General features: G+C 41.9%; 1 protein-coding gene across 1 annotated transcript; it reads left to right on the top strand.

Annotated features, from left to right (window-relative positions):
* Positions 1-1,349: 1,349 nt before the first annotated feature.
* LOC311127262 (protein CutA homolog) lies at positions 1,350-12,523 on the top strand (the record flags this gene model as incomplete). The annotated part of the gene is made up of 6 exons (XM_084159065.1): positions 1,350-1,454; positions 2,777-2,925; positions 9,704-9,763; positions 12,069-12,114; positions 12,228-12,277; positions 12,421-12,523. 6 exons carry the CDS (start codon positions 1,350-1,352, stop codon positions 12,521-12,523), a joined length of 513 nt encoding a protein of 170 aa, XP_084015191.1.
* Positions 12,524-19,406: the final 6,883 nt, after the last annotated feature.

Here is a 19,406-nt window from a genome sequence, read left to right as displayed (position 1 = left end):
CACCAGACTACCTCCGTCAAAACGGCTGAATAACACAATAACAATGGCATATAGGCCTAGTCATATAATTATTGGTGTCAGTTTATAACAACTGACTGTACACTATCATGCCACAGACAGTGTTTGAAGTAAACCTCTCCTCTTCTAGTAGGATCTTACCGTTACAGTATCTGTGTTTGTGCAGTAAAGGGTGTACCCTGTCAAAGTCCTCCACCATGCCCCAAATGTGCCTCCTCTCTGAGGGTTATAGGAAGACAGTGTTTGCGTCCTAAATTGCACCATATTCCCTTTATGGTGCATAACTTCTGACAAAGGCCCATAGGGAATAGGGTGCCATTTGGGACAAAACCAGTATTGTCTTGATGAATAAAGGAACAACAGTATTGTCTGAAAAGTTCCTCAAATTAACATCTATGTATTCTCTGTGTGTGACTCTCTTTGTTAAAATGATGCAACAGGTGAGTTACTGTATAGCAATATTTTTAGGGCATGTAATTTCTTATCATAAAATGTTTTCTATTTTATAATGATAAATTGCCTTTTCAATAAACTCAACCATGGTTGTGTTGTTGATGTTCTGATGTCGTTTTCTGGACAGGTTAATGGAAATGTCTTATCATAGGCCTAGGCCTATATATTTAGGCAGATCTACTAAATTGTTCCTTTAAAATGAGCGGGCATAGCCGCGGGAAGTAGGGGTGCTGAGGGTGCTGCAGCACCCCCTGTAAAGTCAGAATAATAATTTTTCACAAAAGTAGTGCACTAGGCCTTTAGTAGTCCTGTATTAGCAGACTGATTTAGCCATCTGCATCGTGGGCAAAAAGATCCCCCGCTTACAGTATTACTTCACCCACTAAAATAAAACCGTTTATATTTTTAATCTGCACACAACATAGGCCTACCCCTCTAGCCTCTACCTCGCATCCAGTGAAAAGCACTTATGTTTATTAGGGAGCGAAAGCCGCTTATGGACAGGGTTCGGGGGTAGCGCCCTATGTTCAATGCCAGTGTTTGGTTGGACACTGGTGTATCAGGAAGTGTCAAACATCCAATGAAAAGCGCATATATCTGTCTATATCTATCCTATCCGACCTACCTGTCACTGTGCAGAAATGTGGCTTCACCAGCAGAAAAGTTAACCGTTGCAGATTTAGCACATTAAAAATAGACTATTATTCAGAAGAAATGGCCACCGGACTATGAAGCGAGAACTTTATTGGTGAGGGTATATGCGCATAGCTGCTTAGAGAACCTCTCCACCCTCTCCAGGTCAAGTTGAGCGCACAAGGCGCCATCTGTTCTCTCCCTCTCCAACCCGGGCCTGACAGTCTGAATAACTCTTGGTCGGAATGACATTTGTTGCTGGCAGTAAAATGGACTGGCTGTCCCCACGCTATCACAAGCAGTCCCTAGCTCAAACTCTCTGTCGTTCGGGATTGTTCGTGATCTGTATGGTAAGTCCATTATTTTGTTGAATACAATTATATAAATGTATCCAGATGGCAAATTAATAATGTTTTGGAATGCAGTTTTGTTGCAATAATTCACAAATGGCTATATAAGATCAGTTACCTATAACAATAAAATATATAGCGGACAACCCTCACCAAATAGTCACAGATTCATTTTATTGAAGTGAAATGCTTCTCTTGTACAAAACAATTATTGACAGATGTTTTTGGGGGGAGGGGTCACTTTGTTATTGAGTGAAATGCCAATCACTCCATCTCATGCCATGCTGCTTGCAGAGAGACAGAGAGAGGCTGCAGCGAGAGAGAGAGAATTATAAATTGGCCACTGTCTGTTCCAACTAGCCATTCAGCTGTGGCAGCGCAATAATAAGAGGATAGAGAACAGAGAGAGTCACCAAAATGAAGCCCGGACACAGCATTCCAGCATTCTGATGGGACAGCAGGGATAATACCTGGTATTGTTCACTGACCAATGAATGACCATCAGGGACCATGTCCTGACTCCTTCTACAACTTGCCCTGAAGTGACCTCAACTCAGAGATGTGATTGTGGGATATTGCCCAATAGCCTAACCGCTGATGCAGGGTCAAAGATATGGTATCTGATCCTAGATCTGTCTTTGAGGACAATTTGTACTACCTGGAGTGATATGTGAAAGCATTACACTTATTATGTGGCATAAGAGGAATACCTTCAGTACATTGTTCCTTATAAGGCCATTTTGGGAAAACTGCCATTTTATCTATCCTCTCTTCTAGCTCGAAATGAAAACTCATACATGCTTAGATCTCAATCTTGTTTTATGCTAACGGTCCCGAAAATTAGAACTGAGCATGGAAAAAGGTCCTATCATTACTCAGCCCCATGGTCTTGGAATTACCTAAAACTAAAGGAACCTGGTGTCCCTGGAGGAGTTCAAAGGACAAATAGATTAACAGATTGTTGAGACGTAGTTGTTTCTTGTTGTCACCAGATGTCACGAGTTTGCGTTGCCTTATGTAAGGAAGCATGTTGTTTTACTTCACACAAACATCCACTGTTTATTTGCTGTTGTATTTGTGCTGTTGCCAGTGTCTTCTGTCTGTGTTGTCCATTTTGTTCGAATTTTTTAATTTTTTAATCCCTGCCTCCGTCCCCACAGGAGGCCTTTTGCCTTTTCCAGGTCGTCATTGTAAATAATAATTTGTTCTTAATTGACTTGCCTGATTAAATAAATAAATAAAAATCACAAGGTGGGTGACATCTTGCGATTGGGATATTAAAATGAACTGTGTTGCTGTTCCTCCTCCTCCCTCTTCTCCAGGGAATGATGTTGACCATGTCTATGTATCCCATGCTGAGGTCCCTGGGTGTAAAGCTCCATTCTTCCATCTCAGGGAGCTACATACCTGGACACCACTCTGTTCTCCTCATCAACTGCCCCAACGAACAGACAGCCAAGGACATCGGCAGGTAGGCTACATTACAGCCTACCATTATCACACTGTAACTACACGATACTACACTGTAACTACACAATACTACACCACACACAAACTATACATTGAATCAGTGGTCAAATGCTTCTAGGCTAATCAATGTGATTGTTGTGTTTAACAACATCATGCACCCAAACAAAATGAGGGGAAAACCCTTGAATGCATTAGTTTGAGCAGGGAAAAAAAGTAAACTTCGACTGTGTGAAACAGGATCAATCATACAGTATATCATCTTTTCATGAGGTAGAGTTAGGGTTAGGGTTAGAGAATTTCCTGAGAATGAGCTAGGTTGAAGATAGCAGAGGTTAAAACAAGAAGATTCTAATATCCCAGAACTCATTGCATGAATGTGGAACAATTCTACACATTATCCCGAATGCTTTGATATTTGACTAGTACGAATATTTCACTTTCAAGTTTTATTAGTCGTATGTACGGGATACTCATTGTATACACAATCTCAACGAAATGCTTCCTTGCAGGTTCCTTCTCGAAAATGCAACAACAATAATACATTATAAAATATAAGAATACAAACATAAAGTAAATGGCTCAACAGAATAGAATAAACATTTTAGCATAAGTATACAGGAATGTGCTATCGTGAGAATGATTATCCAGAATTCTCCACTTAAAAATGTAATAGAATTCACTGTTGCTATCGAAGTCATTTCAAAGAGTAGGTTTAACAGAGCAAATGAAATGTAACCATACTTTCTGAATCATATATCATCAATTACATTATTTAGGCCTAGATAGTTTATGCAAAGTCATCAACAGCTATTCTTTCGGTTCAACCCAGGATTCAACAAAAAATAGACAATACATATAGGCCAAGGGTTTCAAGCTTTGGTTGATTTGAAATGTAATCTACAAGTTAATAATTATTATGTTGGATTCATATCTTCAAGTTAAAGGATAGGACTAAGTAAAATCAAACTTCATATAAAGTGCATGTAAATAAACCCATCTCTCATAGCAGAAGTTTGATTTGATTTGATTTAGTCCTATTCTTTAACTTTGAGTTTTGGTCGAGATAGAGATGTGAATCCAACATATCAATGATTAATTTGTAGACAAACTGGAATTAATATAAAGCTTATAAATATATATTTAAAGCTGCAATATGTCACTTTTTGGGCGACCCGACCAAATTCACACAGAAATGTTTGTTATAGATCTGTCATTCTCATTGAAAGCAAATCTTTCAAGTGGTAGATCTGTTCAATGTGCGCTACCGCTATGCTTCTCATTCTTAAGTTTAGTTTTTGCGGTTTTTACTTTTGTACACCAGCGTCAAACAGCTGAAAATTCAATATTTTTGGTTATGGAAAATATATTTCACAGCGGTTTAGATGGTACAATGATTCTCTACACTATGCTTGCTTGTTTTGTCACATAAACTGAAATTAGGCGAACTATTAGAATTTTAGCAACCAGGAAATGGCGGAGTGATTTCTGCATAGCGCATCTTTAAAACTTTCAGAGTGAGAGTATCAGAACAACAATTTTTCTCAAGCAGACACTCTCAGCTAAGCTACAATAACATGTCTGACTCATTCTGCCACTCACCAGACACTTATTAAAAAGAGGATATCTCTCTTTAACAATTATACAATTTCAGAGGAAAGAAATAAGGAAATGGTCAAACGTGAGGGCAGTGAGACACTTTCTGCAGAAGTGAGATTAGTTCAAATAATGTTTTTACATTACCAGATTGAAACAAACATTACATTTACATTTACGTCATTTAGCAGACGCTCTTATCCAGAGCGACTTACAAATTGGTGCATTCACCTTATAGCCAGTGAGATAACCACTTTACAATGTTTTTTTTGTTTTTTTGGGGGGGGTGGGGGGTAGAATGATTACTTTATGCTATCCCAGGTATTCCTTAAAGAGGTGGGGTTTCAAATGTCTCCGGAAGGTGGTGAGTGACTCCGCTGTCCTGGCGTCGTGAAGGAGCTTGTTCCACCATTGGGGTGCCAGAGCAGCGAACAGTTTTGACTGGGCTGAGCGGGAACTGTGCTTCCGCAGAGGTAGGGGAGCCAGCAGGCCAGAGGTGGATGAACGCAATGCCCTCGTTTGGGTGTAGGGACTGATCAGAGCCTGAAGGTACGGAGGTGCCGTTCCCCTCACAGCTCCGTAGGCAAGCACCTTGGTCTTGTAGCAGATGCGAGCTTCAACTGGAAGCCAGTGGAGTGTGCGGAGGAGCGGGGTGACGTGAGAGAACTTGGGAAGGTTGAACACCAGACGGGCTGCGGCATTCTGGATGAGTTGTAGGGGTTTAATGGCACAGGCAGGGAGCCCACACACCCACCCATTACATAGTTGGCTGGACTGTAGAAAAGTAAGTGATAAATTGTGAAACTAATAATGATGAGGCTGTGTGAAAAGGTCTATCCCATAAGAGGTCTCAAATTGGTCTCACATGGTTGAGAAAACAGTATGCGGGCTTCATTCCAAAATTCAGAATGACCTAGGTCACACTTTACATTATGATATTTCAACAGGAAATGCTCAACTGAATTGCTCTGTAAATAAACCCATCTCTCATAGCAGAAGATTGATTTGATTTGATTTGATTTAATCCTATTCTTTAACTTTTAAAAAGTATTATATATATTTTTTGGGATTGAATATTAAAACATACAATTTACTTGCAGTGAAGCCGCTCAACATTTACATTACATTCAGTCATCTAACTCCCATCCAGAGCGACCCAAAGAAGCAACCAGGGTCAACGTCCTGCTCAAGGGCACGTCGACAGATCTCCCACAAGGTCAAAAAACGGGGACCCGAACCAGCGACCTATCAGCCACCGGCCCAAGCTCCCAACCGCCAGGCCACCAGCCCTCCAAGATCCCCCCTGCAGTTTCCCGAGAACTGCCCCTCAACCAGTCCCCCCCCGAGATAAAAATAAATGATGATAATAAAATAGAATACAATTATTTCACTCCCTACCCCCAAGCCACTATTTACATGTGTATGTGTGTGTGTGTTCGTGTATGTGCACGATTGACATAAATAGCTTCTCTTTTTCTGTTAATTGAGAAGTCATTAAAAATAGATGCCCCTAAAAGGGACTCATTTCAGGAAACTAGGTGTATGTCGCGTGTCACTACTTCACAGGAGAGGCATTTGAACATAAACTAGTTTTTTAAATCTAAATTCGTTTTTTGTCAGAAATGCCTTCTGGAACACGTGAACTTTAATGTGCCTTAATAACAAACTTGTATGTCATCTGTAAATATGAATAAACGAGCCTAGTTGGTTTAGCCACCGAAAAAGACAGGAACTTTCCCGCTGGCCATGATTGGCTGAGATAATGGATGGGCTGAACATGCCGAGAGATGAGTTCAGATTGGTCTGCCAAGTAGCGTGCTTCTGTCTATAACATGAACTGGTCAGTATGTGTAGGTAGTCCTTTCCTGGTTGATTAGCTACTTGCAGATTCAGGGTAGTAACGTTATGAGTTGGGATTATAGTTAATTGTTTAGCTAGCTACATGTCTAAACAAAAGACTCCACTATGCAAGTAACCATTTCACTACACCTTATGTATCCTGTGTATTTGACAAATAAACTTTGATTTTATTTGATATAGTATGTGTTTACTAGAGACGGTAATGTGAAAAACATAACCAGCAGCAAAGTCAAATTAGGATATAACGTTAGGCCAATGAGACAGTGTCCAAGTTCTAAAATTCTCAGGTAGAATGCCTTGCTTTTATTTTGTCACACTCACAACCATAAGCTATTTTCTGTAATTAGCTCGCCAATAACTTGTAAATAATGATCTTGTTGTATGTTTATTTTCCTGTAAAAATGAAGACAAATTAGCTAAAGTGAAGACGTTGTCAGCTATATGATATGGTCATTATTTGAACTGGCTAGACAGCTAACTTAACATTAGCTAGCTAGCTAACAAGCTAGACCCTAACCAAAACATTGTTTAGAAAGTTGCTTTTAGTTGCCTGGTTTGCTAGATTGACATTTAGTAAATTCATTTTTAAACGGGTGGGTTTATTGGTGTTGAAATACACTAGTTATGCTAGTTAAGCATTTCACGATAAGATCTATACCTGTTGTATTCGGCTCATGTGACAAATACATTTCATTAGATTTCTGTTGGAATTTCAGTTTACTTCCTGAATTGACTGCATCGAATTGAGCCCAACCCTGGTCTGTAGTGCATGTACTATAGATGAGCTGTTCTCTGTTTACCATGGCCTTGCCTGGAGAGAACGCTTCGTAGCTTTCAAACGAGCTGCGCCAAAATGTAAATGTTCTTCACCCCCATCCATCCTCACAGTTTAAAGTAGTAGTATTGAGGAAATGTTCTCAATTGTTTTCAAAATGAGGATATTGAGCAGCAACACAGGTAGTCTAGACCCTAGCTAACCACCATATACTAAAATATCCACAAAAGGCAATAGCCTTGACTTAGAAGATTAGCAATATTATACTAAACAAAAATATAAACACAACATGTAAAGTGTTGGTCCCATGTTTCATCAGCTGAAGTAAAAGATCCCTGAAATTGTCCATACCCACAAAAAGCTTATTTCTCTCAGATTTTGTGTACAAATTTGTTTACATCCCTGTTAGTGAGTATTTCTCCTTTGCCAAGATAATCCATCCACCTGATAGGTGTGGCATATCAAGAAGCTGATTAAACAGCATGATCATTACACAGGTGCACCTTCTGCTGAGGGACAATAAAAGGTCAATCTAAAATGTGCATGTCTTAAGTTTTGAGGGCGCTTGCAATTGGAATGCTGAATGCAGGAATGTCCACCAGAGCTGTTGCCAGATAATTTAATGTTAATATCTTTACCATAAGCTGCCTCCAACATCATTTTAGAGAATTTGGCAATACATCCAACCAACCTCACAACCTCATACCACGTGTAACCACGCCAGCCCAGGACCTCCACAGCCGGCTTCTTCACCTGCGGGATCATCTGAGACCAGCCACCCGGACAGCTGATGAAATTGGGTTTACACAACCGAATAATTTCTGCACAAACTGTCAGAAACCGACTCAGGGAAGCTCATCTGCGTGCTCGTCATCCTCACCAGGGTCTTGACCTGAATGCAGTTCGGCTTTGTATCCGGCTTCAGTGGGCAAATGCTTATGTTTGATGTCCACTGGCACGCTGGAGAAGTGTGCTCTTCACAGATGAATCTCGGTTTCAACTGTACCGGGAAGATTGCAGACAGCGTGTATGTCATCGTGTGGGCGAGCGGTTTGCTGATGTTAACGTTGTGAACAGACTGCCCCATGGTGACGGTGGGGTTATGGTATGGGCAGGCATAAGCTACAGACAACAAACACAATTGCATTTTATCAATGGGAATTTGAATGCACAGAGATACCGTGGCGAGACCCTGAGGCCCACTGTCATGCCATTCATCCGCCGCCATCACCTCATGTTTCAGCATGATAATGCACAGCCCCATGTCACAAGGATCTGTACACAATTCCTGGAAGCTGAAAATGTCCCAGTTTTTGCATGGCCTGCATACTCACCAGACATGTCACCCATTGAGCATGTTTGGGATGCTCTGGTTCGACGTGTATGGCAGCATGTTCCAGTTCCCGCCAATATCCAGCAACTTCGCACAACCATCGAAGAGGACTAGGACAACATTCCACAGGCCACAATCAACATCCTGATCAACTGTATGCGAAGTAGATGTGTCACGTTGCATGAGGCAAATGGTGGTCACACCAGATACTGACTGGTTTTCTTATCCACGCCCCTACCTTCTTTTTTTAAAGGTATCTCTGACCAACGATGCATATCTGTATTCCCAGTCATGTGAAATCTATAGATTAGGGCCTCATTGTCACGCCCTGGCTCTGGGGACTCTTATATGTTGAGCCAGGGTGTGGATTGTCTATGTTGTATTTTCTATGTTATGTTCTAGATCATGTAGATCTATGTTGGCCAGGGTGGTTCCCAATCAGAGGCAGCTGATTCTCGTTGTCTCTGATTGGGAACCATACTTAGGCAGCCTGTTTGGCATAGCTATTTGTGGGATCTTGTTCTGTGTAGGTTTGTTTTGGTGAACCTTAGACTTCACATATCGTTTTGTTGTAGTGTATAAAGTACTCAATTAAAAGATGTACGCCTATCACGCTGCGCCTTGGTCCACTGTTTATGACGATCGTGACACTCATTTATTTATCTCAACTGACTGATTTCCTTATATGAACTGTAACTCAGTAAAATCTTTGAAATTGTTGGATGTTGTTCAGTGTAAATTATGAAGTCATTATTTAAGAGCTTTGAAGAAAAATCACAATTATAAAAACAAAATGAGCTAGCTAACTAGCAGATTTACATCAATCATCAATATGAATGATCAACTGATAGCTCACCATCTTTTCCCGATGTCAATCATGTCTTTAGGAGGCATAGTAACTAGCTTGTATACAATTTGTGATGAGTGAATGTGCTGTTGCAGAAATAAAGAGGCCTATTCTCAAACATGTTAACATTTTCGCTACAGAAGCAGTTGGTGTGTTGTGAATTTCAAGATACGAATTTTTACAGTTTGAGCACCTGTCCCCTGAAAGGTCTGTGCACGGCCCTGGTTGAGCTAGTGAGTTTGATTCCCGTATGGGCCATATACTAAATAGGCCAAATATGCTTTAAAAAAACAACACATCTGCAAAATAACCGTATGATATCATAATTGTTGCTGTATCTCTCCTCTCCTCCCTTCCCCCTCTCCCCACAGAGCCATTATGGAGAGGAGGATGGCAGCATGCATCAATATTCTGCCCAGGACCTCCACCATGTAAGTACTGCCAGTGCCAGTCTGGCTCACACAAACACACATATTTAATTTTTAGCAGTTGCTCTTATACAGAGCGACTTATAGTAGTGAGTGCATACATTTTTCATACTGGTTGCCCCGTGGGAAGCTAACCTACAACCCTTGCATTGCAAGCACCATACTCTACCAATTGAGCCACATGGGATACACACACACACACACACACACACACACACACACACACACACACACACACACACACACACACACACACACACACACACACACACACACACACACACACACACACACACACACACACACACACACACACACACACACACACACACCTAACCCTAACCATAACCTTAACCCATAACCCTAACCCTAACTCTAAATCTAACCACTAACCCAGGGTTTTCCAAACTCGGTCCTCGGGACCCCAAGGGGGAAACTGTTTTGGTTTAGTTGTCTGAATGTAAATGTTTCTCACCACTAGTAAGAGAGTGGGAAAGTTTCTCTCTAAAGTGTGTAAGCCTGTAAATGCATAATCACATTGTTATTGAGTCAACAAAAGAAGGTGAGAGTCAGATAAGGAAAGTTGGTGCAAAAACACAAAGGAGACCTCGTCAAAGGGTAATGGAAAACTTGTAAAACGGACCAACAGTAATTTGAATGCTAAGAGCCTTAATTGACTCCTCACAGCTTCTGGAGCCTAGCAGCCTACTGTTTTGAAACTCCTCCTTTAACTCAGCATTCAACTGATTGATAAGTAACTATTTTCGTAGCAGGTCGCTGCTGTTCTGTTTCCTGAAGGTGCAAATCCAGTAGCACCTTGTTGAGTAGCTGGTTAACCATTGACAAGCATACAAGAAACAACACACGTTCTTTTTCATGACCTAAGACAAAGAAATATGTAAGATACAGCAACAGCCACCAGGCCAGAAACAGGTGCCAAACCCTCACATTAGCAGGCCATTGTGTGACTTTGGCACTGTAAAGAAACTGTGAATATTGGCCAGCTGTCAATCAAAGTGTATGTGTCTGTCACTGATAGGCCTGCTTGGCTTGAGACTAACTTCCTGGTAGAGATGAATGTTGGAGAAAAACTATTATATAATTGAAGAGCATTAGTTAGCCTATCACACTACACAGAAGTATACTGTTTACTACATCTGTTTACTACATCTGACTCCTGAGTGGCGCAGTGGTCTAAGGCACTGCATCGCAGTGCTAACTGTGCCACTATAGATCCTGGTTCGAATCCAGGCTCTGTCGCAGCCGGCCGCGACCGGGAGACTCATGGGCGGCGCACAATTGGCCCAGCGTCGTCCAGGGTAGGGGAGGGAATGGCCGGCAGGGATGTAGCTCAGTTGATAGAGCATGGCGTGTGCAATGCCAGGGTTGTGGGTTCGATTCCCACGGGGGGCCAGTATTTAAAAAAATATGTATTCACTAACTGTAAGTCGCTCTGGATAAGAGCGTCTGCTAAATGTAAAAAATGTGTATGTGGGTCGTTCCACCAATTAGGTGCCTTTTGAGTAGTGTAAATTGGTGAAAAATACTTTTTATTTCACCTAGTTTTATCATTCTGTCATAAAAAGCACACGTTCAACTTAATAAAAACCATGTTTTCCCATGTAAATACTATAGTAAGTGCCTATTAAGTGCCAAATAAAGTAACAGGGTTGACCGTAACAGGGTTGATGACATTGTCTTATATCATTCATAAATCCCCTTGTGACAGGGGGAATGGAAGCTTGTTGTGTGTAACAGGGAGTGGTAATTAAATTAAATTGTTTAAACATTTCTAGCCTGTCTATCTATGGGCAATAGAGTTAATGTGTTATAATTGACATACTCATTTTTTCACCACAAAACACCAGAAAATGGCCAAAAAGAGTAGAACCAGTTCACCTGCTTTTACACTATGATTTTACTATTAGATGTACAATGTGTCTTTTGGTAAAAATAAATTTAAAAAAAGGAATAGTTTCAGGGTAATAGGGTTGACCTTAAAATAAGGGACATGGTTTTTATTTTATTTTATTTTTTACCTTAAAATGAATTACTAATCACATGAAATTAATAATAATCTTCAGAAATGACTTTGTCAAAGCAACAAAATAACTACAATGATGGTGTAAACTTGGATAAATGTTGCGGTTAAGTGGGTTAAAATCTTCCTAGAAGTCACAGAGGATGCACAAATTCAATATTTGTGCACAGTTTCTACCTAAAATATCAAAGGCACTCATTTCATGGAACAACCCATGTACAGTTTACTACTGTGAATGTCCCAAATGTTTTTATTTTTGTCCCATAGGTATTACTGGAAAGGGGAGATTCAAGATGCGACGGAAATTCTGATGGTAAAGTTATTTGGTAGAGCTATGCTTTCAAGTCTCTGGCCGGTCGTTCAGTTTTACACTGTGAGTTGAAACCAACTTTCCAGAGTAATAGCTCGGACCTTTCTGCATTTTAGTTGGTGAAGACGAGGACCTCGAGGATCCAGAGGCTCATAGACTATGTCAAGTAAGTTTCATTTGTTTTTTTAGAAATGCTCCCATGCAGTTGTGTCTGGGGCAACAATACTTCAGGTCTCAGGAAGGCAGTATCAATGCTAACTTAGCAACCTGCTACATAATGTCTGTGTTGTTGCTTCCCTCCACCCCCAGGTCTGTGCATCCCTATGAGACTCCAGAGGTGCTTAGTTTCCCAGTGGAGGACGGGAGCCTGCCCTATTTGAAGTGGATGGACGAGGCCGTTCCTGACGACTGACCAATCAGGGAGCATATCCCCAATGACTTGTGATCTTATTGGATGTGAATCTCCAATCTATTGGTCAACTGGAGAGTAAGGCAACAGGGATTGGCTGGGAACCAGCAAGCTTTGGATTGGATTGAGTGGTTCAAAGTTCAAACTCTTGCTTTTGAACTTGATCCACAGATGCTAAATGTTTAGCTCCTCCCACCATGACATTGATATTGACTCAGACTCAGAGTTGTTATAGCTCTGTTTTATACAGGTCCTGTTGTTGCCATTGAAATTCCGAGCTTGACATGACCTCTGTAACGTTTATTGTCAGTATGTCAGTCCTGAAAGAGAAATAATAATATTCAGTGTTGATTCAAGGTATTAGTTACGTTAAAATTATTTATATTGCATTGTATTCCTAAAACCTCAGATTAAGGATAGATTAAATCACATTCCTTTTTCCTATCTGGTTTCTTTCAAGCTGACACAGCATCCCTGTTTAACGTTTCACTGTGAAGTGAAAAGTTGATTGCACTGCATTTTGAGAGGGATTCTTGAGCACGGTTTGAGATTTGTATTCTAAGGATAACATTTTTGTAATACATGATGGCACAAAAATAAGTTCCTTCTTCCTTGAGGTGATATATATACATTGTACCATGTACATGTCTGAATGTTATGGTGGGGCGGGAGCTTTTACAGTTCATATTTAAAAAAAGAGAATGTTTATTAAAAGACAAATATTTAATCTATTTCCACATTCACATACCCTATCCATACTGTTTTTTTGCCTTACATGAAAAGAGGAGATTAGGAGCATGCACTACCGCTGGCATTCTATGTATACTGTATCTTGTTGTGTTTATGCATCTTTAGCCAGTTATCCCTGGCTCTTAGATCCAGAGAGGAAGCTGTGCGTCCACATTAAACCTGTCCCACTGGGTACACAGAGCACAGAGAAGAAAGGTCCAGCTGTTCAGGTACCAGACGGACCCGGGCCTGGTGAAAGCAGGGACTGTTGGGTAACACACATTAAAGCAGTCAGGTCACTGTTTATATTGGATACTGTACTGAGCTCTGGTTTATAGACACACACACACACACACATTGAACATAGTGACTGACTAAACGTTTTTCTATAATAACTGATGGACAAGATGTCAAACAGGCCCAGTCTGAGGGGAGTGACTTGGTACAATTGTCAGAGCCAGTTTTGTTTGCTTGCTCTGAGTCTTACATACCAGTGCTGGTTAAACCACTCTATATTGATGCAGCCATACTCGCTTACCTCGCTGAAGTTAGAATGGGGGTTAGTCCCCTATCGGCAAAACCATTTCCAGCATCAAGGCCTCACAAAGGAAATGCAGACATGGCTAAGCAAGGTTTTGTTCCTGTGGATTTACCAATAATCCACCTTACCCCAAAGGTCAGCAGATGGATGTGGAAGGGGCCAGTATGTCCTGACTGACTTCTGTCCGTGAATGAGTGACTGACTGGGTTTTGTGTGTTAGAGGAGAACACTACAGACACTATTTTGAAATGGTGAAGTGCATGCTGCAGTAATATTGCAATGCCATTAGAGGGCACTGCTACTGTAGGGTACTCATCACACACATCCAATACCTTCAGACTTGTAGCACTTGACACCTTATTGTAGTTTAAGTGGTATATTGCCTAAAATAAATGTTTTTTTTGTTGTTTTTTTTGTTGTTGTTTTTTTACATTTGTTGTCATTTAGCAGACACTCTTATCCAGAGCAACTTACAATAGTATCATACATTTTTGTATTTTTTCATACTGGTCACTTGCAGGAATTGAATTCACAACCCTGGTGTTGCACACGCCATGCTATACCAACTGAGCCACATGGGACCACAATAGAGAGCAATAGTAATGGCTTCTTTTCATTGGCCAAAGCCTATAGGAAATAAATGTTTTTTTTGGAGGGGTTTTGGATAAACACTGAAAATAAGGTCTGTGGTAATCACAGGCTTAGGAGATCTTATACGTTTTGTTCCATGAGATAATTTTCATTAGCTAACGTCACCTATTGGGAATTTTTAAGCATTTATGTAATCAAAACAAGCACATAAATCACATAAAAGTTTCAAAATCCATAAAGGTCATGTTAACTTACTTTTCGATCCAAGATGGCGTAGCAGTGCGGTCGCGGTTTTATTCATTGTCCTAGTGTAAATATCCCATTTCTTGTTTTTTTTGTCTATTTTGTATATATTTCTCAATTTTTACTTTTCATTCTTTAACTAAATATACTTTCCTGCAACCCGCATCACCCAACGTGGAAAGGATTCTATTATTTCTTTATAACTTTCATCAAGAACCTTAAGCTGAAACTAGTGTAGCTGCAACTGAATGGCTACTTGCTATTAGTCACCGTTAGCGTCTTCACCATTGTCCGTGGCCTGCACTACCCACCAGCCAGCTCTAGCTCTAGCCTGGACAATTCGTCGGCCAGTCTGCACAGCGTGCTATCGACCCAGAGCTTATCGGACTTTCTGCCGGAATCACTGGACCCTAGCGCCGGATCATCGCAACCAGCTAGCTAGCTGCAACCTGTTGTTGGCTAATTACCATTGCCCTATAGCAAGCACCAGTTAGCCTTGAGCTAGCCTCAGGCCCATCTCCCGGCTATCTACCTCTCATCAACCGGACGGGACCTCCTAGTGTTGACACTGAGCCCCGCCGATCCAACACGACTGGTTTGCCGACGAAATCGTCTGATGTGGTTTCAACAGGCTTCCCGTTGCGACGACCACGAAGATCCATCTGCTAGCCCCGGCCCGCTAGCGCACGCAAACTACAACTGTGCTCCCTGCTAGCTGTGCTGAAGCACCAATTTGAACTGCTCTCGGACTCACATATTGCTGTTCACTGGACCTTATGATCACTCAGCTGCACAGCTGATGCCTGCTGGACTGTTCCTTTACACTGTACCCTGTCCTGTTTATTCTGTTTAGCCTCAGCCCAAACTTTATCGCTATTACCAGTTGTTGTCTTAGCTCTCTCTAATAACACCTGTGATTGCTTTATGCCTCTCTCCCTTGTCAAATATGCCTTGCCTATTGCTGTTTGGGTTAGTTCTTATTATAAAATTTCACTGTAGAACCCCTAGTCCCTCTCAAACTGCCTCAAATAGTTCCTTTGTTCCACCCCCCATACACGCCGAGACCGGCTCAATCGGTGCCTCCAGTGATGCTATCTCTTTCATTGTTACCCAACGCTTAGGTTTACCTCAACTGTACTCATATCCTTCCATATCCTTTTCTGTACATAATGCCCTGAATCTTTTCTACAACGCCCGGAGAACTGCCCCCTTTATTCTATGTACCCAACGCACTAGAAGACCAGTTCTTAAAGCCTTTAGTCGTATCCTTATTCTAGTCCTCCTCTGTTCCTCTGGTGATGTAGAGGCTAACCCAGGCCCTGCAGCCCCCAGTATCACTCCTACTCCCCAGGAGCTATCATTTGTTGACTTCTGTAACCGTAAAAGCCTTGGTTTTCTGCACGTAAATATCACAAGCCTCCTTCCTAAGTTTGAGTTATTCACTGCGTTAGCACACTCCGCCAACCCTGATGTTCTAGCAGTGTCTGAATCCTGGCTTAGGAAGGCCACCAAAAATTCTGAAATTTCCATCCCCAACTATAACATTTTCCGTCTAGATAGAACTGCCAAAGGGGGTGGAGTTGCAATATACTGTAGAGATAGCCTGCAGAGCTCTATCATACTATCCAGGTCTGTGCCCAAACAGTTTGAGCTTCTACTTCTAAAAATCCACCTTTCCAGAAATAAATCTCTCACTGTTGCCGCTTGCTACAGACCCCCCTCAGCCCCCAGCTGTGCCCTGGACACCATATGTGAATTGATTGCCCCCCATCTATCCTCAGAGTTCGTACTGCTTGGTGACCTAAATTGGGATATGCTTAACACCCCAGCCATCCTACAATCTAAACTAGATGCCCTCAATCTCACACAAATTATCAACGAACCTACCAGGTACAACCCTAAATCCGTAAACATGGGTACCCTCATAGATATCATCCTGACTAACTTACCCTCTAAATACACCTCCGCTGTCTTCAACCAGGATCTCAGCGATCACTGCCTTATTGCCTGCGTCAGTAACGGGTCCGCGGTCAAACGACCACCCCTCATCACTGTCAAACACTCCCAAAAACACTTCAGCGAGCAGGCCTTCCTAATTGACCTGGCCCAGGTATCCTGGATGGATATAGATCTCATTCCGTCAGTAGAGGATGCCTGGTTGTTCTTTAAAAGTAATTTCCTCTCAATCTTAAATAAACATGCCCCATTCAAAAAATACAGAACTAAGAACAGATATAGCCCCTGGTTCTCCTCAGACTTGACTGCCCTTGACCAGCACAAAAACATCCTGTGGCGTACTGCATTAGCATCAAATAGCCCCCGCGATATGCAACTTTTCAGGGAAGTTAGGAACCAATATACACAAGCAGTTAGGAAAGCAAAGGCTAACTTTTTCAAACAGAAATTTGCATCCTGTAGCACTAACTCCAAAAAGTTTTGGGACACTGTAAAGTCCATGGAAAATAAGAGCACTTCCTCCCAGCTGCACACTGCACTGAGGCTAGGAAACACTATCACCACCGATAAATCTACAATCATCGAGAATTTCAACAAGCATTTTGCTACGGCTGGCCATGCTTTCCACCTGGCTACCACTCCCCCACCACCAGCTCTGCACCCTCCGCTGCAACTTGCCCATGCCCCCCCCGCTTCTCCTTCACACAAATCCAGACAGCTGATGTTCTGAAAGAGCTGCAAAATCTGGACCCCTACAAATCATCTGGGCTAGACAATCTGGACCCTTTCTTTCTAAAACTAGCCGCCGAATTTGTCGCAACCCCTATTACTAGCCTGTTCAACCTCTCTTTCGTAACGTCTGAGATCCCCAGAGATTGGAAAGCTGCCGCGGTCATCCCCCTCTTCAAAGGGGGTGACACTCTAGATCCAAAATGTTACAGACCCATATCCATCCTGCCCTGCCTTTCAAAAGTTTTTGAAAGCCAAGTTAACAAACAGATCACCGACCATTTCGAATCCCACCGTACCTTCTCCGCTATGCAATCCGGTTTCCGAGCTGGTCATGGGTGCACTTCAGCATTGCTGAAGGTCCTAAACGATATTATAACCTCGATCGATAATAGACAGTACTGTGCAGCCGTTTTCATTGACCTGGCCAAGGCTTTCGACTCTGTCAACCACCGCATTCTTATTGGCAGACTAAATAGCCTTGGTTTCTCAAATGACTGCCTCGCCTGGTTCACCAACTACTTCTCTGATAGAGTTCAATGTGTCAAATCGGAGGGCCTGTTGTCTGGACCTCTGGCAGTCTCTATGGGGGTGCCACAGGGTTCAATTCTTGGGTCGACTCTTTTCTCTGTGTATATCAATGACGTCGCTCTTGCTGCTGGTGACTCTCAGATCCACCTCTACGCAGACGACACCATTTTGTATACATCTGGCCCTTCATTGGACACTGTGTTAACAAACCTCCAAACGAGCTTCAATGCCATACAACACTCCTTCAGTAGCCTCCAACTGCTCTTAAACACTAGTAAAACTAAATGCATGCTCTTCAACCGAACGCTGCTTGCCCCCGCCCACCCGACTAGAATCACTACTCTCGACGGGTCTGACCTAGAGTATGTGGACAACTACAAATACCTAGGTGTCTGGTTAGACTGTAAACTCTCCTTCCAGACTCACATTAAGAATCTCCAATCCAAAGTTAAATCTAGAATCGGTTTCCTATTTCGCAACAAAGCCTCCTTCACTCATGCTGCCAAACATGCCCTCGTAAAACTGACTATCCTACCGATCCTTGACTTCGGCGATGTCATTTACAAAATAGCCTCCAACACTCTACTCAGCAAATTGGATGTAGTCTATCACAGTGCCATCCGTTTTGTCTCCAAAGCCCCATATAATACCCACCACTGTGACCTGTACGCTCTTGTTGGCTGGTCCTCACTACATATTCGTCGCCAAACCCACTGGCTCCAGGCCATCTATAAATCACTGCTAGGCAAATCCCCGCCTTATCTTAGCTCATTGGTCACCATAGCAACACCCACCCGTAGTCTGCGCTCCAGCAGGTATATCTCACTGGTCATCCCCAAAGCCAACACCTCCTTTGGCCGCAATTCCTTCCAGTTCTCTGCTGCCAATGACTGGAACAAATTGCAAAAATCTCTGAAGCTGGAGACACTTATTTCCCTCACTAACTTTAAGCATCAGTTGTCAGAGCACCTTACCGATCACTGCACCTGTACACAACCCATCTGAAATTAGCCCGCCCAACTACCTCATCCCTATATTGTTATTTATTTTGCTCATTTGTACCCCAGTATCTCTATTTGCACATCATCTCTTGCACATCTATCATTCCAGTGTTAATACTAATTGTAATTATTTTGCACTATAGCCTATTTATTGCCTTACCTCCATAACTTGCTACATTTGCACACACTGTATATATATTTATTTCTGTTGTATTTTTGACTTTGTTTTGTTTTACCCCATATGTAACTCTGTGTTGTTTTTATCGCACTGCTTTGCTTTATCTTGGCCAGGTCGCAGTTGTAAATGAGAACTTGTTCTCAACTGGCTTACCTGGTTAAATAAAGGTGAAATAAAAAATAAAAATAAATAAATTACTTATATTATCTCATAGAACAAAACATACAAGATCTCCCAAGCCTGTGTTAACCTCAGACCTTATTTTCTGAGTTTATTCCAAAATCCTATTCTTTCTCCGTGTATTTTCCCCATAGGAATGGCTGGACGAACCAGAGGTAGAAAATGCTAACTCATTTCTGTTTTTTAGGACTACAAGCTGGTGAGCTC

The sequence above is a fragment of the Coregonus lavaretus genome (genome assembly GCF_964263955.1).
Source record: "Coregonus lavaretus genome assembly, chromosome: 4".
Lineage (NCBI taxonomy): Eukaryota > Metazoa > Chordata > Actinopteri > Salmoniformes > Salmonidae > Coregonus > Coregonus lavaretus.
The sequence above is the reverse complement of the archived record's forward strand: the minus strand, read 5'-3'. Positions and strand labels throughout refer to the sequence as shown.